Raw genomic sequence first — 22,333 nt, forward strand, 5'->3', positions numbered from 1 at the left:
TATTGACCAGTTGCCTTCACCCGAATAGATCATGTACTCGTGACGCCTGCGGCAGAAAGGATGTTCCACATCCGCCGCCTAGGTTTGTGAGTGGTGGCGCTGGCTAACACTCCCAGGTTTAGTTCTAGTTGTAAAACACAAATACCCCAGAAAGTGGATGGGAAAACGGCGCCGGGGTAGCTCAATGGTAAGAGTATCGCACGCGTAATGCGGAGACGTGGGATTGTTCCCCACCTGTGGCCAGTTGGTTTTTCATCCATTTTTATTTCCATTAGTTTATCATTTCTTTAATTCAACTAGTAAGTACAAGTAATTTCCCCTATGCTGGCCTTGGTGTCATTGTTTATTGGCTACTTATGATTTAACTTAAGGTTAGCGATATAAGAGTACAGTGAATACTTTGCATTATTAAAGGATAAGATCAGTTGGAAAACTATGGGATAATTAATACTGAAGCGATAAATGGAAAGAAAACAACCGCGAGGATGGACCTGAAGCATATTGTGCTGTTTTGGTGATGCATTTGCAGCGGTGGACCGGAGCCTTTCATCGTCTGTCGTGGATGCACGTGAGGCAATGGTTAATGCCTGCCTGGACCTGATCCAAGCTTTCAAGACTACCCTGAATTCTGGTCAAGCGGCTGCATTAGGGCTGCCTATCCCCCATTGTGCCCGCCTTGTGCCACTCTATGTGCTTGCGCTCATGAAACATGTGAGTACTGGAGAATGGAACAACCTTGCTTTGCAATATATTGCTGTCATTTTGCACATTTTGATACTGTTCTCAAACTTGCGCTTGTTATTTAAGTCAATTTCAAAGTGCTGTAGTTCCATGTCTAGACATATAAATTCAGTTTTTAAAACTGAAGTAGCTATGTGAAAATTATTACAACTGAAAAAAGAAAAGGCAATTACTTTAACATTCTAACTGATCTCAGGATGACCCATACAAGTTGGGGGGAAAAAAAAAGGTTGGAAGCTTGTGAAAAAGTGAGAATAGCTTTAGGGGGGGGGAGTATTCTACGAAATTACCAAGGTACACTTCTGGAAAGTCATTAGGGTCATACATATGGGTTTTCTCTAGACCAGTAGAAGAAAGGTAAACTTAAGAGCTTAAGCTGCTGTCATGCGAAAATGATCATGTGCTACAAACAGTGCAATTTGCATACTTGCATGAGGCAAAACAAAGCATCAGGCATTGTCATAGCAGATAGTCAGGCATTTGATCTAATGTTTTTGAATCGTGGAGACAATAGCACTCGGTAGTGCCACAGTAACGTCCATGCACCTCTGTACCTATTGTTTGTATTTGGCACTTTGAGAAAAAGTTTTGCAGGTACAGTTGGCCACAAATGTTTATGGGACATGGGTTTTACGACAAATGTGAATTTCTGCTCTTTTAGGTCATGGTATTTCTAATTTAATGTGTCACTGCGTAGATTGAAAAAACTACTACGCCTTGAAACTTGGATATCGAGGCTATGTACCTAGGCTTTGTGAAAATTCATATTTTTTGCAAATCCTGTGCCGTGTAAATTTTTGTGGCCGACTGGGCACTGCTGCTCTCTGTGCAGTAGCTTTTCCATTCACTCGACATGCAGTAAGTTGTTAAATTCAAGCAATTAAGCGTGCATATATAAGGACAGGAGCAAAGCTGCATGAGAAAATATTGATCAAAAGATCCAGAACTTGTGATATACAGTCGAACCCTGCTACAATGAACGCCGCTTCAACGAAATTTCCGGTACAACGAATAATTCTCGGTTCCCCGTCAGCTGCCCATAGGAGTCAATGCATTAATATCCTCACCACAACAAACACTTTTTCTTATGCCGTTCCGCTTTAACGACGAAGCAATTCCAGGCTTGAAATTTATTTGCTGTGCAGGAAGCACAATTTTGAACATTTTGCACCTAAAAATGAGTCTACAAAGTTATCATCGCGTGTTGGCACCACCAGAAACTGCCGCTGATGACCGAGCATGGGGGCCGCCATTGCTCGATAGCGACGGCGATGAGACTAGCCTACCTTTGGGATTGGCTTGAAACTTTTCAGTCGCAGACAATCCAAAGCCTCGTCTCGTCAGTCTCAGTCGTCTCGTCAGTCCAAGCTGCATCTCGGCAGCATCGGTGCGTAGTTAGTGCTAGTGCAATTGTGCAGTTGCCTGTGCAGTTGCCTGAGCGGTGTTTGATTTGCTTAGAGGAGCCTTTCTGTTTTAGCGTGCTTTTCGATGTGGCGCCGCCATGCAAAAAGCGAAAGTTTTGATCCTTGGAGGATAAAGCTCGGATCCTGGCTGAAGTCGCAAGTGGACAGAAGGAAGGCGACGTTGTGGAAAAGTTTGGGATTTCTCCCAGTTCGCTGTCCACCATTCTGAAGTCCGAAGATACCCATCAGTGGAAACACCGTGCAGCAGAAGGCCCTGAATTACGCTTGCCTGCTGGGAATTGACGATTTTAAGGAGAGCACAGGCTGGCTCAGCAGATTCAAGGCCCGCCATGACATTGTCGGCAAGACGCTTTCTGGCGAGTCAGCATCGGCAGACACAGGCAGCGCATCCACCTGGATGTCAACAAACGTTTCGGCGTTGTTGAAAGACTATGCCATGTGTGACATTTACAACCCTGACCTGACAGGCCTGTTTTATGAGATGCTGCCATCGAAAACCCTCGAATTGAAAGGTTAGCATTGGGTCACGGTGGGAACCACAGTAAAAAGCGCATGACCTTGCTGCTGTGCGCCAACGCGGACGGATCCGACAAGCGCCCACCGCTAGTTATCGAAAAAAGTGCAAGGCCCCGTTGCCTTAAAGGCAATAGGAGACTTCCTGTAAAATATGTTGCCAACAGCTGATCGTGGATGACGCGGGCCATTTTCTCCGAATGGGTCGCCAGCGAGGGATGCAGCATCTCCTATTGAACGTGGAGACCAGTCGCAACACAAAGTTGGACCTCTACATGGCGCTGCAGATAATGGCTGCTGTGTGGGCTGCAACTGGATGACCAGTCATCACGAACTGCTTCATGCACGCGGGCTTCAAGCTCGGAGACCCAGACACCGACCCCACTGAGGATCCTGCTGACTGCAATCGAGCAGTGCACCCGCTGGCAGACGTAATTGCGTCCTGGGCGGCCCTTCAAGGTGCTGGAAATGTTTCATCTGGTGTCGAGCTGGACGATGTCGTCGATGCTGACATTGACGTGATCACCCATGAGGAATTGAGCGATGAGGACATTATAAAAAGTGTCCGTGACGATGGGCAGTCAGATAACGACGAAGTGCCAGACCTGCATCCTCCACCGGCCACATCACGCGTACTGGATGCGCTCGATGTCAGAAACAGCGTGGCTGTGCATGATGACGATGTCACGATGCAACTACTTGCCGAATGTGAAAATCGCGTTCCGATGCTCCTGGAAAGAAAAGGGAAGCAGTTGACACTGCTTGACTTTTGGAAATAAAAGTTTGTGGTTGAACAGTTCAGGTTAACCATATTTTTGTGAATTTCACAACATTGCAATTTTCGCTTCTACGAATTTTTTCTCATGCATCGTCAATTTTGTTGTAGCGGGACTCGACTGTATAGTCCTTTGTTGCAAGTTTTTTTGAGGTGGTTCCATTATGGCAGGTACAGTAAAAGCTTGTTAAAGGGCTCCTGCAGCATTTTTTGAACATGGTACACAAAGCATACCAGATGAAAGGCAGTGCTCTAGTGAACACCCAAGCCAAATGCTACTCGCTTGCACCTAGCAGGGAACATACATCGCTATAAAAAAATCACTCATGCTTTCCTTCAGCTTTCTTGAGTTGCTACCATATTCAGTGGTCCTCATAGTGCAATAAAGGCATTATGACTCTTGGATGGATATTTTGATTTTGTCGCTTTGGCAAAAACAAGTAAATTGCCAGCACTGCTATTGTTCTTCATATCATCTTTCTTTATAAAAATTATACCAAGTCCATGGAACCCTTTGTAGTGGCGTAGTCGCTTTGGCGTTGCGCTGCTAAGCCCGAGGTCGCGGGATCAAATCCTGGTCGCAGCGGCTGCATTTTGATGGGGGAGGAATGCAAGAACGCCCCTGCACAGTGCATTAGGTGCCCGTTAAAGAACCCCCTGTAGTCAAAATTAATTCAGAGTCCTCCACTACAGCATGCCTCATAATCATGTCGTGGTTTTGGCATGCAACACCCCAGAATTTCATTTAATTTTTAATTGCATTGAAAAGCACAGTAAACAATTCAACTTTTGACTTCTGGTCTTTGGTGATGGGCCATCTGCTCAAATCGCACCACTTCGACCAGACTGCAAGATTGTGCCATCACTAAAATTTTATTGACTGCCTTGCTTAGATTTCATTTGCATGTGTTGGTGCTTGTTTATGCCTTCACTTAATTGTCTAAATGCAGACAGAGGTGTTATCATTGGTATTGTATTCATGATGTTTTAAGACTTGCAGCTCAGATAGTACATTTCTCTTGTTTGTAATTGCTATACGACTTCAGTGCACTTCAACAGCTGCGGTGGTCAAGATAAGTGCAACGTTATGACATGCTTGCACATTCGTTGTCTCCAAAGGCACTGACAACAATATGACATTCTGCATAGAGTGCCACGAGACGTCGAGCTCCGACAACCATGCTCAGAATGCATTGGGTGGCCAGCATCCATGTAGCTGTTACGCAAATCGAGTGCTCAACTGGAATGCCACAATACTACCTGCACTGCATCTTAATTTGTACTCATCGTACAACTATTTCTGCTAACAGGAAAAAACAGATTTGCTTTTCTTTTTTCACTAAGTGAGATTTTCTACGACGCCACATTTTTGGGGGCTTTTCAGACATTTGCAGCATTTAGTATCACCACTTTTATGCATAACTTTCTGTGCTGTCTGCAAAATCAGTGCCTTCTCTTTGTGACTCTTCAGTGAATGTGAACTGTCTCTTTCCTAATCTATTGCAGACAGCATTTCGTGTGGGCATTAGTACCAAACTGGATGAACGGGTCTTTGCTATGGAGCAGATGAAAATGATGCCTCTGTCGTACCTGATGACTTACATCTATCCAGCATTGTATCCTCTACATATGCTTGATGACCAGGTGAGTTATGGTGCATGGTGTCTATCACTGATATATTCCTGAAAGTTTTGCAGGCCCAGCTTGTTCTTATCCCCGTAGGGTTAAGTACATTTGCTTGGTGTGTACTAAAGGTTCAGAAATAAGTTGTGAGGCAAGCTTGAGTAACTATGGCAGGTCACATCACTCGCTAATGCATATATAATAGACTTCCATTAATTGACTGCGGCTAATTTAATTGTATTTTAATTCAGTCCCAGCCGATGTGCACACATTTTCATTGGTCACAATATTTGTTATTTTGATCCTGAAATGGTTTTTGCTGGATAATTAGAACTTGTCAGCCCACACTTGCCTGACCCCGTGGTAAGCCAAATGGTGGCAGCATTGGTCTTGACAGCACTGTTGTTATAATGAGTGCGTCGATGATGTGCCCTACAGCAGGAAATGCCAATATCCTGCCTGCCATTAGCAGATTTCGAAACAAACGGCAGCTCACAATGAAGGAATACTGTATGAAGCAGTAAGGAAAGAGTTAAGTGGGACGAGAGGTGTGGAGAAATGCAACACTGGCACTTCCATGACATGGTAAAAAAGATAGCTGGAATCGCCCCTTAAACTACTCCGGCATTAAGAAATTTTGCAGGGAAATGGGCACCCTGGCACGTTCATTGTTTGCACTTACTTGGGACCTGTGGATTGTACCAGTGGCGTAGCAAGAGAACCTGTTCCTGCTTTGTGCGCACTTCACTCCCTGCTGATCTGCACTCCTTTTGACCAACCAATGGAAATTTACATAAGATAGCTGCATTCAAGCCTTGTTGCTCGTAAGGGTGATGCATATAAATATAAATTTTGCTGGGGCAGTGGCTGCCCTTGGACTCACAGGCAGTGCACATTGAAGCTGTCGGGCATAGAACCAAATAACAAATTTGTATTTCTATGAAGCTTTTTCTTACGTGGAGTTATAAGCAGTTGGTTCAAATTATAGAAAAACCCAAAAGAGGTTTTGAATACGCCAAGCCTTAGCCACAAAAAATAACCTTGGATACCTTGTGGTGTGCCGCTAACACGCCTCATCACAGTATGCCTATCTTGATAGCATTTCTTTACTGGATTAGGTGAGAACTGTCAGAAAACATTTTAGAGCGCAGCTCTTGAGCACCCATTCCTGTGGCGAGCATCGGCGTCAGCGTCCTACCTCGTAACCTAGCGAATGAGCACAGCGAAAGATGAGAGCACAGCGGGGGATGAAAAAAAGCAGCGAGAGCGAAGAGAGCGCAAGAAGGAGGGTGCAGTGGAACCATGAGGTGGAAAGCTGTGGATGGCGCTGAGCTGTGCTCCCTCAAGGGCTGCAGAAGATAGATTCCTTTTCCAAATGAACCACTTAGTAGTAGTAGAAAGTGTGGCGAAAGCGTGAGAAGCGTAGAGCCGCGCACGAGGGGCTATGCGGTGACGATGGCTACGAGATGGCACCACAGTAGCATACGTTGTTGTCTGTATGGAAACAAAGTGCTGCATGAGCGGACATTGTCTGCGGTGGCTGCTATCAATTGTGCCCAAGCACAATAATGCTTCAATGCATAAAACTGCGTTTTCCTCAAAAAGTGAACTAGAATGCCCATGCATTTCGTCGGACCCTTTGAAAATTAATATCTCGAAACTGGTTCAGTCCCGAAAATTCGTTCCAAGTGTATACGCCTTGCGAACTCAGCGGCTATAATTCGTAGATTGAAAGATGTTCCATAAAATAATTAATTAAAAATTTAATTAGCATAATTATGTTAATTATGCAGTTAGACTGTTTGATTTCCCGTAGAAGTAATGGCCGCCTCATCGAGGAGTTTATATCAAGGATTATAATTGTGCTATCTGCCACAGGCAATTTTTTAAAATTTGGTGCAGCCAAAATGACACGCCCTGTACAGTGCAGTCCACTTATAACGATATCAAGAACGAAAAATCCGATCGTTATAACCGATCATCGCTGTATCTGGACTGCCGTTAAAAAAAAAAAAACTGCCGAACCTGCCATAGTCCCGATAAAAAACAAATTTGCCACTTGCGATAAGAAATCGACGTTGCAGAAAGTAGGCTGGGAAAAATAAAATGCTTTTTTATACCTCTAAATAGCATCTCAATCGTTATGCGCGCTGAAATAGAAATCTGCACTTGCTTTCACAACCGCGGTGTGCATCGTGTCCAGCTGCTGCGCGAACACTGGTGGCTATAATTTAGCGTGCATGAAATTAATGAGCGGCTCGGTTGACAACATTGTGCTTTGGGTGTCAAAGACGAGCCATTGTTAATCTCGTCGTCACTGCCCCGCTACTGTCGTCACCTCCGTTGCACAATGCCGCCGCCTGTCGGGCAATGATCGCCCCTTCGTAGACCCCTTAGCAGAACGTGGCAGCACTGTAGCTCTCAGAAACTCCTCCATCGGAACACCGCCTTTTCCATCTTCAGTAGCGGCATGTTCCTAGAGTTCGGTAATGCCAGCAACTACCACCGTGTTGGTTTCACCCATGGGGGTTTCGTCCTGGTGCCCAAAGCCCGCCTTCACCAATGATAGGCATGGCCACTGCTTCAAGCCTTCATGATCGTGGCGCTCCTGGTTTTCATAATCGTCTATATCTTCGACTGCGCGAGCTCATACTTCATCAAATCTTGCAAAATTTGCAGCTTTGTCTCAAATGACAGTCTTGCGCTTTGTTGGCGCCCCTCCCGTTGCTTCCGCAGCGTATTTCCGTGCTCGCTGAGAGAGAGAAAGAGAGGGAGATTGTAAAGGGAGCGCAGAAACTGCTCGCTTATCGATTTCTCATATTATTTTTATTTTTTATACTTTTTATTTTTTCATTTTTCTTCTCTTCTATGGACGCTCGCATGATCGCCAGCGACGCGAAGCAGCTGGCGCCATTTTGTGCACACTGCGCCAACTTGCGATACTCTCTGTGGCTTTCGCAATCAGCGCGCGGGCGGTAACGGCGGCAGATACGAACTCGCGTAGGCAAAGTTTTCACCCCGTCTCGATTAAGGACAACTTAGGAAAGCAAATTTCCCGATTATTCAGCATGAAAAACGCCACCCAGAAGCAATATTTTGATTGTTATATTCAATATGCGGTGAATAACATCATTATACAGTCGAACCTCGTTAATTCGAAGTCGTATAATTCGAACCAATGGATAATTCGAACAGTCCCATTGGTCCCGGCAATGTGACGTGTATTCGAATGGCGAAAAACTCTCCTTAATTCGAACCTGAAACACGCGCCAAGGTTATTTCGAACAAGAGTGCCCATGTGCACACTCTACTTTTCATGCAATCCCAAGCCGAATGCCAAAGTTCAGCGCGTCAGCCGCCGTAGCGTCGCAAACCCGTAACCATGTGCTCGCTCCGCGAACACCGGAAGGCGCCATGTCTAAAGCAGCGGGCCGAAATCATGTGGTCTCGCACACTTGCAAGGGCGCCATCCTTTTCTGTAAAACGACAGTGCGGTACTTTTCTGGTGAGGATAATTCAGAGGCCGCGCTGGAGCTCGTGAGTAGACTGCAGTCGATGCCGTTGGAGTCGCGACCAAAAAAGGTGACTCAGGCGCAAATTGCAGATTATTTCAAGGCAGCATCTGCGTAAATGCACTTTGAAAGGCGATGTGGCCTCATGGTATGGGTGCGCTGCCACGATGCATGGAACGATTGGCGCTGCACGCAGTGGTTTGTTTGGGCCCGATAGTGCGCGCCTGCTTCTCTGGATTCCCGTTTGTCCATTGCGTATGTGTCACAGACCCCGTGAACGAGGTGCAGACGCCGGACCAAATTCCAAAGCCGACTTGTCAGCTTCCGAAAATAATCCCACGAAAGCAAGGACAATTAAGAATGGGCCCTCTGGTGCGCCAGCAAATGCTGGTTGTTGTCCAAAGACCGAGTCAGAGCCAAGAGTTGTCAAAACACAACAAAATATATTCTTCACACAAGGCAGTTATACACACACGTGCACACTTAGGCTAGACACAATACAATTCAGATGGGTATTAACAAACACAGGAAAAATAATTCACGACAAGCACTAAGAGTCCAACACGTAAATTACAAAATGAATAGAAATGCTAAGTGTCCAATCGTATTCACCCGTGTTGGTCTTATCAGACGATCTCGGCGTAGCTCGGGGCAAATCACGAAGAAGGAACTTCTTCTGGAAATGCAGACGCTCGATGAACTCGTCGACTAGCTTGCCGGGGAATCCCCTTTTTCCGCAGACGCTCGGTCTTCACGTTACATCACATCACCGGTGCGGACTGAACTCCTCTGATGATTCTCGCACGGCGGTTATATGGCTTCCACAGGCGTTCTCGAACTTTCCTATCGGAGTCGTGATCTCGTAGCATGGCCAAAGCCTGGGAATCTTCTAGTCTTTTCTCGTACCTTCGACCGCCGTCGTCGAAGCGTTGTCGAGGGGGGGTGATGACTGATCCCGTTGGTGCACGCTCACGCTGTAGCAATCTCTCTCGAGTCGCTGGGTGAGAATGTGTCTCGGTGCCCGCGTTCTCTCTCTCTCTCTCCGGTTAACGTTGCTTCGTCGATGCTCTTCTAGACATCTAGGTGCCGTTGTTCGCGTTTCTGTTTGAGGCGTATGCGCTCTACCCCTCTGTTCAAGTTGCCGCGGGGCTGGCAGTGTTCTTTCGCTGGCTTGCATGACACGCGGCGCGCGCTTGGATTACGTGCTCTTCTGTGAGAGTATGCCATACTTGCACAGTACGTAATTGTTGACATCACGCTCCTAAAAACATGCAGTAGGGCCTGCTTCATAGTGCATACGTTTATAATGTTGGTATTGTGCGCTAGTACCGCTAATAAAAGGGACCCCCACTAGTTCGAACTCTGGTTAATTTGAACAGATTGTCTATCCCCTCGGAGTTTAAATTAACGAGGTTCGACTGTATATGGTTTTTTTTCTCATAGCCCTAATGCATAAGTTGATACTCTTAAGTCAACTCATCGTTATAACCGATATATTGTTATACAGTAGCCGACCCATTTTCCGGACTTCGCGGGGACTGAAAAATAGTCCGAAAAATCGAGCATTCCAAAAAACCGAACAGTCCGAAAAACTCGCCCCCCCCCCCCCCCCCCAAAAGAAAAAAATTGAGGCAAAATGCCGCAGTTTCGCCCAAAAGGCGGAGCATCGATTGCGATAGCAAATTAATAGACAGCGATACGAAGTAAGGATGTTAGTTTTATCGGCCGTATAAAGTTGTACATATGCGCTTACTAACTAAAAAAGCACGGTGTCACGCGCGCACAGGTTACATGAACACATCTCGCTCGATGACCGCGGGTAAATTGACCTTCGCGCTGTCTATTCTCTCGCTTCAACGCGAACGATGAAAAAAAAAAAACCACACAGCGCATACGAAGCTACTGGCACTCGGCGCACGCCCTTTGTACCCATCGCAGATCACTTTCAAGATACGGTGCCTGCGCGGCAGGTCCGTCGGCAGCAGCCGCAATAGCTGAACGCAACACCCCACCGTCTTCGTCGCCTTCTCCCCGTGCCCCGCGAGCGAATGAAGTCCGCGCGCCTGCGCCTCCAGGTGCCTTCCTCTCTCGCGTGCGCGAGATTAAATTGCGGTTGCTGGCTGACCCTCGCAAGCTTTCAGCGTACGGCATACAGCGCAACCTAAACTTACAAAAAAAAAAAAAAAAACCCGGATTCCGCTTAAGTGATTATGATGATGGTGCTGAGCTGACCGAAAAAAAATAAAAAAGTGCCGCTTTTTGGAATGTTTTGTCGGCCAAGGAAGAGCTGGCATGGCCTCGGAGACTGGAGGATAGCATGTGTGTACTAATCTTGAAGGCTATACAGGGGGGCACTGGAAGCCAAGCCCGGCCAAGCCAGCGGAAAATCCAACATGGCGGCCCCCAAGATCGGGTAGCGTGGCTCGGAGCGAGCGATTTAGTCCGGAAAATCGAACATTGGCACCTAGATTCGTCCGAAAAATCGGTCGCGAAAATGCATTAGCTCTATGGGAATCCTGATGGTGCATCTATGAAGTCCGGAATATCCAACAAGTCCGAATTTTTGGAGTCCGAAAAATCCGTCGGCTACTGTATGTGGTATCGTTATAAGTGGACTGCACTGTATAGTGAAATCAAAACACTTATACAGCTGCGCTCAAATTTCGCATTAGGGAGTATCGTAATCGTCGGTGAATTTTTAAAGCAATTAACATAAAAGCGTTTCTCAGATTGCGACCAGTGAACTCGAGGAGTCTTTGAGACAGTTCAAGGGGGGGAGGGGGGGGTCTGCAGGAGACAGCTTGAGAGACATGCGATTGATAGCATTGTCTATTGTGTGGGGTGTCACATGTGTTTTTGGGACAAAGGAACAACATAGTAATGCAAACAATCAAAAGGACATTTATTGCACCTTTCATACACTAATTGCTGCTAGCAGAATTACTACTCATATAACATCCACATGGGCATGCGAAAAATCGAGGAAGTCCGACTCACCATGACCAGATAGCGAACGAACATGTTCACCGCATGCTGGACACCAACGCATAGTCGTTCACGTGTACGGTCATGCGAACGGTGGCGCGTTCGAACAATCCGTGTTCGTCCATTCTAGTGTCGTGCTCCTCAGCCTTCTCGGGACGGTCTCTCAAGGCGTCCGCACTGGTCACCGACCCCATGTCAAGGAGAAGCACCCTTTCCCCTTTTGCCCCCAAGTAACCCCGCCATTAGGTGGCGTTAGCAGCGCTACTCCATGCCATCTCTCGCAATATGCCGCAACCACACCGACCGCCTCCGCCGTAAAGCCACGCGTCGAAGCCGGAAAAGAGGAGACTGGAGTCATGCGGGGAAAACAGCGGATGCGTGAGAGTCTCGGATCCCCACAATTGAAAGAGCTAGTTCTGTTTTGTCTGTTGAATGATATATTACCTATACAGCATATTAAGTTCACCAATCCTGGCAGCTGCATATAGACAGGTTTTTCTTATATAACTTTCTGGCATGTATTTGTCTTAAGAAAAGGGTCCATGACAGCTAAAGGAGAGGCACAGGTATAAGATGTTTTAAAACAGTGTGCATTTCTATTTGTACTGAAATTGAACCAGACTTGCGAGTTTTCTGAAAATTGCTAGTGAGAAATGTGGTTGACTGTCATTTATCAATTATAAATGGAACGTGTAAGTCATGAGAGCTGATAATTTGACTTAACATTTGCCATTAGTGTCTCTTCAAAAAGCGAGGTTGGATCTCTTTAAATAACCAGGATTAATGGCCATGTGTTTGTTTCCTGCAGGACGCCTTGGAGCTGGATGATGGAACACTGGTGTGCCAGCCACCACGACTGCAGCTGTCCTTTGAAAATATTGACAGGCATGGTTGCTATGCATTGGACACAGTCGACCGCCTCTACCTATATGTGGGTCGGGCACTCAGCGACCGATTCTGCACGAATGTGCTGGGTGTGCCAAACTTTGCCGCCATTCCCGAGGACATGGTATGCACATCCCTTGTCCTGAATATGCTATGCATATAGTACCAGTAGCTTTCATAGAGGCATGACTGCGATAATGGCTACTAGTATTGTCTTGTAGTTAAGTGTGGTTAAATCTTAAATAGTGAGTCAGTCTTTGTGGCCTCTGCAACATCGTCATGAATCTCGTTAGGGAAAGTGGCTTTCATAATACTATCATTCTGGAAGATTCTCGGCAGTTCATTCTGTTCTTCAAAAGTATTGCGTAACTAGTGTCTGTTGGTTTCACCAGCTTCTGTGAGATTTCTTACAAGCATTGCATATTGTACGCCTGCTGTAGATATCATGGTCTTACCCTGCCATCAAAGAGAATTTAGTCATTTTCATTTACATTTGTGTAGCTCTTTTATTTTTAATTATTTTTCAACAGCGTTTCTATTCAAATTGTATAAGCTTGTTAGGGAATACCTTATGTCTGTGCTGGTTTTCTGTGGTCAGTTTTGGGACACAATAGTAGGATTGATGCACAATTACTAACTAGCATGCTTTTTCATGCATATTTGGAGAAGTGTCTTCAAGAATTCAGGAATGCAACAGCTGTGCCAATTGTGCGAAGAGCAGTTCTTTGTGCCATCCTGCTTGAAAAGTACATTTTAGTGTAAAATTTTTGACGAGCTTGTGCTAAAGAAAGATAAAAGCGAATGTTTAGTTCCCATAAAGTTCTCTCGCTAATAAAACTGAAACCATAACCTAAAGCATGCGTCATCATCATCGCAGGAGCGGCTATCACAACAGTACAGCCATCGTTATAACCAATGCTGTTAAGCCTCCATTCTATATTTTTGCATTTTTTTGCATTTCTCTCTTGTGCACAACGTTCCAATGTACTGCCAGTGTGCGGTCTTCTTATTTGTGCTGCAGTTCGGTACTCCTGTCACCAGTGTAGCACTTTCAAGAGAATGTCGTATGAAAAAGAAGGCTCAGATTAGGTCCGATCGCTCATTGGTCCGATGCTCATTGTTTAGCAGGGTTGTTGGTGGTGCCACTTTGAAAATATGTTGTATACCAGTAGCCAGCTGAAGTACACGAGCGACGTCGCCATTTTGACCTGCGTCGTATCGGTAGTATCGGTATGGTGCAGCATCGGCGCGCGTTGTGGCGTTATCGTAATGGCACCAAATGGGCGATGCCACTATAGTGCCGCTTTCTAAACGAATACTGTATTTACTCGAATCTAACGCGCACTTTCAACACGACCCTAATTCTGCGTCGGCATTTCAAAATGGCCGCCTCGCACGCGCGTCGTGCCTAGCTACTGTAGCATGCGGAAGCTTCCTCCGTGTGCTGCAGTACACGTGCTTAGGCAATAGTCTACCGTCTGTCTTCACGTTCTCAGCGTCTGCTCTATCTATCAGCATGAAGTACCGAGTTCATCATGATGCCGCATTTAAAAGGAAAGTGATCATCTGTGCGGAGACGGACGGAAATCGGGCCGCATCACGGGCGTTCGGGGAATCCGAAACTTGCGAGCGGGACTGACGCAAACAGAAGGAGAGGATTTTCGCCAGCAAAGCAATGCGGAACGGTTTCAGTGGACCGAAACAGGACGTAATCTGCGACGATCCACTCCGGCGATACGATCAGGCTTGGCCCTATCTTGAAAGCAATCTGCGACTGGTAAAGTCCGCCGCGCGCCGTGTTTTCGCCGCGTTGAAGCGAGAGGCATGCTAGCACGAAGGCGCGCTTCGTCTCCAGCGTTTTGACAGTTCGTTTCCGCGGTCAACGAGCGAGGTGTGTTCATGTTTGCTTGAGCGCGCGTGACACCGTGCTTGTTAATAGCGGTCTACTAATTTGCTACCGCATTCGATGCATCGCCTTTCGGGCGAAACTGCGACTTTCTTTATTCATCGCAACATCAGTGCATCGGGAGGAAATCTATTTTTCCAAATTTTTCCTCACGGAAAACGGGTGCGCGTTACAATCGAGGAAGCGTGAGAATCTCGTAAATACGGTAGTTGAGCTAGCCGTAGAGGCATCGTCAAACGTTCAAACCGGGCGGAACTTCGGCATCGGTCTGTCGTTGGAGGGATGGTTTTTGCGTGCGCCGCAACGTGCGCTCCTTCCAAAAATGCAGCATCTCTAATGCGCTGGATGGTACTGAATATAGCGCACTGTTAGAAGATGTCAGCAGTAAGGAAGATAGCGACGAGGCTAGCAGCGATGGTGACATAGAATGAGCTCGGCATGTTCAAATTTAATAAATGCTGTTTCATTTTGCGAATGCTGTCCTCGCTTTTTCGTTCGGCCTACATTCGAGGTAAGTTTTTTTTTTTTCGGACTTCGAACTTTTCGGGGGTCGGCTTAGAATCGGAGTCGGCCTAGATTCGAGTAAATACGGTACGTACTCAACTGCTGGAACGTAACTTCCTTATTATTATGGAACTTTGTTGCCACTCTTAACACACATACATGCAGATTTCATGGTTATACAGTCGAATCTCGATATTTGAACTCGAAGGGGCCCGAAAATTTGTTCGAATTTGAAAGGAGGACTTATTTTTGTAGTATTCGTGCACCATAGCATGATGTACGAATGGTGTGAGTCGTGAAATGTGGTGCGCAAGCACGTAGCTAGCGAGGGCCATGAAACTGCCCACGCCGGCCAACGCTCGCTTCCTGATAACGGCAGAAAACGAAACTCCAGGGAGTGGGTGGCGCCGGCACGAAGTGCGTGCGCGCGCACTGAGACCGTTGAGGGTGAGGGAGGAGGGCGGCAGAGAAGCCGATTTGGCCTTGGTAACGCCGCCGCTTCGGTGGCTCCCTCGCCCTCCCTCTCAACTCCCTCCTAGCTCCTCCACCTTCGACTGTCTCTGTGCGCGCCCACCACCGTGCCGGCGCCGCCGCTCCCGCCGGCCTGGCTCTAGCTTAGCCCGCTCCCTGAAGTTTCATGTCTGCCGTTATCGGGAAGTTGGCCGGACTGGGCCTTCGCCGCTGCTTCCCTCTGCGCCGCAGCTGCAGTGTTGGCTGAGCACGTACACGCGTGTTCCGGTGCGACGGATAAACGGCGACCTTGCCATTTGAAAGGGAAATTTCCGCTGCATTTTTTTTTTTTTTTCGTTTTCTTTTTCGCCGCGCGGCGTTGAGGGGTCTCTTCTAAGCTTTTGCTCTATGGCGGTGTCGGACAAATGCCGGTCGGAGGCGCCGCCGTGTGATTTGACACACTGCTGAGGGCATTGTCGGTGTGCCGTATGTTCGAATTAACCGTCGCAAATGCTTTCGCGTTCGAATTACCGGGCGTTTTTGCCTATAGGAGTACACATAACTTTGACGGGACCACAGCATCAGTTCGAATAAACCAGAAGTTCGAATTAAGCGTGTTCGAATTAATGAGATTTGACTGTAGTAAAAAGAGCTTTCACATGTTTCACGGCACAGTTATGCAGGAGAGATTGCGCACGTTAGAAGTAAAACCTTTGGGCACCTTCACCATAACTGCGCTTTAGTCGCACACATTTTAGGGCATGATCTTAATGACATGCCCTGGTTCCGTAAACTTCGTTCCTCCTTTTTTCTTGCTTTCTTGAAGTGCACCAAACACCCAGTGCCTGTTGCAAGTCAAAATGTTAGAAGCAGCTTTATACAGTGATACATGCACAGGGAAAGCCATTCTATAAAAATTTATTGAAGCCAATTTGGTAATTCTTAACCCGAATGCCTCGTTGATGGGCATCACACCAGTGGTGCTGTATTTGTTGAATATTTCAGCTAAAACTAAGACCATATCTGCTATATAGATGTAAGTTAGTCACTACACCAAAAAAGTGCTTTCTTGTGGGCCAGGTCGGCTTTCTGCCTGCATAATGACTTGCGCCAAAAGGTCAAATGGTTGTTTCATCATAGAGGACCGCAAGTGAGCATAATGCAAACACTCAGTGAGAAAAGAAAATGCGTAAAAATTGTGGCTGAACAAAATGCAAAGAAAACTGGAAGTTTGTTGGAGGACAAAGAAGAAAACTTATTAGTGCCAGGAAATTTTCAGCTTAACCAGTAATTTGATGACAGCTGTGGCTTGTTTGGATTATTTCATCATTCCTGTGATGCATTCAGCTTCCTTTAAAGGTGCCCTAAACCACTTGCAGCCCAGGAACTTTACGCAGTGCGTGCAGGGAACTCTTCATTTAACATTCTCCCACAAAACTTTTGAATCAAAGTGATTGTACAGTTTCACTGTATTGGAGTGCTTAAATGTTTTCTGCCCCGCTCTCCCCTCATTGTGTACGCTTTCCTAATGTGGCTGCCAATGAAGCTGATGAAAGAGATGCCAGTGGAAAAGGTGACAATGTGGCGGGAGGTAGAATTGTTTATTATGATAATGTATGTGAGCGATACTTAGTATGTGCAGTTGTTACTCTGTTATGAGAAAGAATTGCATAATGGCAAAAATGAAAGAATGAGATGGAGTTCTCTAAATTCTTTTCTCATTAGTTGCTTGCCAATTCCGTCTTAACTGATCAGAACGAATTCCTATGCAGTTGGTGTTGCCTCATCTCATTTCAAATATTTCTCGTGCAAAATAAATGTATGAAGTTATGAAGTGATTAAACCCACAAATACACAACATGCAAAAACAGCTTCATTAAAGAAAATAATAAAAAAAAGAGAGCAAAGGCGAGTCTCATGCCTCCATCAGTCGTGTTGCTTGCTTCACTGACAAAGGTGTCATGATAGCTTCAGGCAGAGAAAAGTTGCAACTGCTTCTATGGCATTGATCCCTGTTTTCATATAAAGTGTCTGTTACCAGAAGAAAATTAACAAATTGATACAAGCTGTTGAGATTTAATTAACCGCTACCCTGTGATAGTTAAACTAATTGCCACATACTTGGACGTCGCATACATACGTCTCATACATAGCCTCAGAGGCAGTGCTCAATTCCTCATGCAAGGAAGGGAAATATTACTGGTGCTGAAAAAAAAAAAAAAAATGTCACAGTTTCGCCCTAAGGGCGAAGCAATGAATGCGATAGCAACACAGCAATGTTATACGAAGTAAGGTGAGCGGCTTTGGTAGCAACAACACGCAGAACTGTTGTCGACGCCATCGGCGTTTTGCCCGCGTTAGCTCAAAATGCGTGCGGCGTTGGTGCCTGTTGCTGGAGCCTCTGATATAAATAGGCACTTGGTGCCGCAGCTAAACGTCGCCTCCCTTCCTTCCCCCTCCCCCACGGCCTCTCGCGCGTCTGAAGAAGGCGCGTTTGCTCTACATATATGGTGATTGTAAAGGAGAAACGAGACGCCTACTTCTGCAGCCCTTAAGCGAGCACGGCACAGAACGCGCGTTTGTTCTCCGCCGTGCGTTCACTCCCCGTGAAAGACGCGCCCCTCGCGCCCTTTCACTCGCACATACAGCGTTCGGCGCGCGGCGACGATTTCATCTCCAAATGACGTCATACGGAACCTCACGGCGACGGCGACGCCGACGGCAGAAATCTGCTTTTGAGTGTCCATATAATTGCTATCGCAATAAAAAAAAAATGTGGGCTTATATAGTTTTGAGGACTCCCCGTTATACGCAGCCCTGCTATATTTGGTGTGTGCTCTGATCACTGCACGTGCTCATTGAAAATGTTGAAAGCTCTTCAGGGGTCCTCTTTAAAAGCCATCTGCAATGAAATTTAACTTGGGTAAGAAAACCTTGTTCTTGACAGTGTAGACGCAGGGGAGGCACAAAGCAAAATTTTAAGGTAACGGAGCTTTCAAAAGGCAAGACTTTATGATATTGAAACCTAAAAAAGAAAAAAAAAAAGTGCTGCCATTACCATGCACCAGAAGTGACACGCAACCCAGAAGATTTCAGATTCGTGAAGACAGGTACACCTGTTGCTTCACATATAGTGTGTGCATCGTTGTGCGTCTGCTATGGTTTTTCACCTATTAGGGGTGTTCAAATAGTGAAATTTCCAAATTGAATAAAGTATGAATATTATTCGAGAAAAACTACTTTGAATATCAAGTTGAATACCGAATATTTTCTCATTTCTAAACAAAGTGAACTATATAAAGAATTGCGTGGAATTTAGGGGTGTGCGAATACCAAATAGTAAGTCTCAAATCGAATACCGAATCAAATCAAGAAAAAAAAAAAAGACTAATATCGAATCGAATATTGAATAGCAAGATTATTTAGTAGAAGCTCGAATATTTACAAATTCTCATGCAAAAAAAGCAGCTGTTGTACGTGATCAGGGGTCAACTTCTCCCTCCGGGCCGTAACAATGTTGCCAGCCGTCGAAAACAACTTTTCACTTGGTACACTCGTTGTTGGAATGCCCATGTACTTCATGGCCATCTTGCAAAGTCCTGGGAAGTGTTGCTTGCCTGTCTCTTTCCAGAATGCTAGAGGGTCTTGGTCTTTACTGCAAGTGGGCTCTCGAAGGTACCGCTGAAACACCTCGTTGTTGGCTGTTTTGGAGGAGTGTCTTCTTTCTGATGACGCTGCCAGCTTCTCAATGCTGTCCCAGATACTGCTGACGCGCTCCTTGTGAGCTGTAGATGTTGACGCTTCAGTATAATCACTTGATGCTTCTCCTGGAGAGCTCTGCAACTCAGTTCTTGCAAGCTCCACGAGCCTTGTTTCCTGGAATGTTTGAGCACAAAAGAGGTTCTTAAACCTCGGGTCGCAGGCGGTTGGCAACACATACTCCTTTTGCTCGTCCTGCCCTTGAAACCTTGTCCTCATGCTTTTCAGCAAGTTTCTTGCGAACTCTGAGGTGTCATCATCGGCTGCAATGCAGTCTTTCAGGACCATTTGTGTTCCATAGAGAAATGGTACTACTGACGACAAAGTTGCATATTTCTGGCCACTAAGGTCTTTGGTCGCCGGTGCGATTGGTTCAAGAGCTTTGATGAGCCCAGCCACTGCTTTCCACTCCTGTGGTGTCAGGTTGGGCACAGTTGTCTCAGAGGTGGCAAGCTCTAAACAGACGGCTTCTTTAAGCTGCACAAGACGTGAGAGCATGTCATGCTCACTGTTCCATCTTGTTTCCATATCTTGAATAAGTTCCAAAACTGAGAGCTTCATCCGTCGCTGGCAAACCTGCAGTCTTGCCGCAGCTTGGGCACTGTGTTTGTAATGACCAACAATTGCGTGACACTTCTTGAGAATGGCAGGAACTCCTGCTGTTTCTTCCTTGGCATCTTTTATAGCTAGTTGCAGTGTATGGCCCATACACTGCATTGGGACGCAAGAAATGCCTCTAAGGGCCGCACGGAAGTTTTGTGCATTGTCCGTCACTACATAGACTTTCACCTTCTGCAGTGGTAGCTCCCTATCCATCATTGCTTGCAGGTGCTCCAGGATGTTGCAAGCAGTGTGACTCTCAGTCACACTCCGGTTGTCCAATGCAAAGCTTCTCATCTCGAAGTTGGAGGTTAAGTAGTGGCAGGTAAGACTGTTGTAAACGAGATCGACTCTCTGCCTTCCTGGAAGTCCGCATGCATTCTCTCCTTGACAGCCGTGACTGCGTCTCTGTACAACGCCGGGATGATTGTCCTCGAAAACGTCGTGCGGCTGGGTATCTTGTACAACGGCTCCATGTGGTTCATCATCTCTTTGAAACCTCGATTTTCAACAAAGATGTAAGGCTGAAGGTCGAGCGCCAGCATTCGGGCAATCCTGGTGGTTATCGCCGTTCTCTCGCGCTGCGATAGGTCCTTGCCCGTCTTCAGCGCACTTTTGATGAGCGGCTGTGCGCCTTCTGGTCTTCCTTGCTTCCCGCTGTCTCTCAAAAACACACTGTGCAAAGAAAAATGCTTGTTCTTGAGATGGCTCGCAAGTGGCGTCGTCGTACTCGATGGCGTTCGAAGTTTCATATCACAGCTTTTGCACGTAGCCTCTTGGGCCGAGTTCTTTACAAAATGTTTCCAAATGGCACTTTTCGTTCATTCAGTCAAGTCGCCCCTGACGTCGGACTACGTTTTCCGACAGACAACGCAGATGAAATTCGGGAGTAGAACACGTCAGCTTGGTTTCCGACAGTTTGAGGGACTTGGTGGTTTCGGATTGCCTGGCGAAACGACGCCAACGGCCAGAGACGCGGAGCGCGTGGGGTGACGGGGTGACGGAGGACCGGCTTGCAAAAGTAGGAGAGAAATTGGTTGGCTCTGCGGATGAGAGGTGACGCGAGTGCCGCCCACGTCGGCCATGCAGCGACGGGACGCAGCCAACGCAGCACGCTGTGCAGCGCGGTTTCCTTTTGTGCTCGCGAATTGCAGCCTCCGATTCCTCTCAAGTGTATACAGTCGCCGACCGATTTTCCGGACTTCGCGGGGACCGAAAACTAGTCCGAAAAACTCGTTCATCCTAAAAAAAAATTTTATTAGGCTTACAGTGGTATAAAAAAATGTTTAATAATGTCCTGCCTCATACAACGCTTGAAGGCGATCAGATTTGCTCGAATTTGCGCAAAACTGACGTCACCGCATACAGTCAACAAGAGCGTCACGGCATTGGCGATCTCCGTTAACGGAGATCGCCATGGAGGTCGAAGAAACGCCCCGTTATTATTCGCAATGCACACAGACTCCTCGATTAGTTCCGACCATCCCATCCGGCGCGTAGCCCAGCGGAGAAATGTAATCTTAACGGTGCGCTGTCGGAGCTGATCGCGGAGGCTGCGCGCCGTTGCTGAGCCGCTAGGAAGTTAGCAAGATAACACTTCCCCGCTGCGCTACGCACCGGAAGGTACAGCCGGAGCTGATCGTGGAGACTACGCTTCGCACCACTTGGCTCTCGCGAAGGCACAGAATGTGGCTCCGATCACGCAAATGCGAAGCCACACACGTCTCCGAGGTGCACACACCCCGTGCAAAATAGCGAACAAACTTTGAAAAAAAAAAGTTATAAAAACAGATTTCGCAAAGTGATTATGACGAAAGTGGTAGCCGAAAAAAAAAAAAAGGTGTCGTCCCCTAGAGCGTTAGATCAGCTAAGGAAGAATGGACATGTCCTCCGAGACGAGAGAATGGCGCGCGCCATAGAGTTTCTCATTATATACAGGGGGCCACTGGAAGCCAAGCCTGGTCAAGTCGGCAAAATTCCAACATGGCGTCCTCCAAGAAGGGGCAGCGTGGCTCGGAACAAGCGATTTAGTCCGGAAAATCGAACTTTGGTACCTAAATTCGTTCGAAAAATCCGTCGCGGAACTGCATTAGCTCTATGGGAACCCGGACGGTGCATTTATGAAGTCCGGAATATCCAACAAGTCCAAATTTTTTGAGTCCAAAAAATCTGTCGGCGACTGTATACAACTTTTGCTTGTGAAGGAAATGAAACATGGTGCAGTCTGTGCGAGCAGCGCAAACAAAGAGCTGTTTAGTTCAGTTTCCCGGTTCGGCTATGTCACGACCACAATTAAATCTGCGTGCTATCAGGTTCGTGGCATTCAAACTTTGTGTATTTAGAGTGCATTTCGCACGTTACCCGCCAACTAGGCTCGCCAAATATAACGAATATTTGAGTAACCGAATACTTAAAATCGAACTATTCGAGAAGTTACAATTCGATTCGTATTCGTATATTCGAGTATTCGCACACCCCTAGTGGAATTATATTAAGATTGCATGAAGTCTGGTTTATAATTAAAGAAGGCTTATATTTGCATTATTTTATACATGCATGTAATGTCGTTCACAACTGGATGTCCGGTCAACCGGCGAGTTTGTAAATCATAACTGCTTTCAGTTATCTGGTGCAGAGATACGAAACACGCAGCCAT

At 46.6% G+C, this 22,333-nt stretch overlaps 1 protein-coding gene across 1 annotated transcript in view; it reads left to right on the forward strand.

Moving 5' to 3' along the window:
* Positions 1-22,333, forward strand: part of LOC119434710 (protein transport protein Sec24A-like) — a 122,286-nt gene that overhangs the window by 90,342 nt on the left and 9,611 nt on the right. The window contains exons 17-19 of the mRNA XM_037701821.2: positions 530-711; positions 4,960-5,097; positions 12,382-12,582. Of these exons, the coding sequence (XP_037557749.2) occupies positions 530-711; positions 4,960-5,097; positions 12,382-12,582 (521 nt within the window). The remainder of the gene's footprint in view (positions 1-529; positions 712-4,959; positions 5,098-12,381; positions 12,583-22,333) is intronic.

Source organism: Dermacentor silvarum, chromosome 1 (genome assembly GCF_013339745.2).
Source record: "Dermacentor silvarum isolate Dsil-2018 chromosome 1, BIME_Dsil_1.4, whole genome shotgun sequence".
Classification (NCBI taxonomy): domain Eukaryota; kingdom Metazoa; phylum Arthropoda; class Arachnida; order Ixodida; family Ixodidae; genus Dermacentor; species Dermacentor silvarum.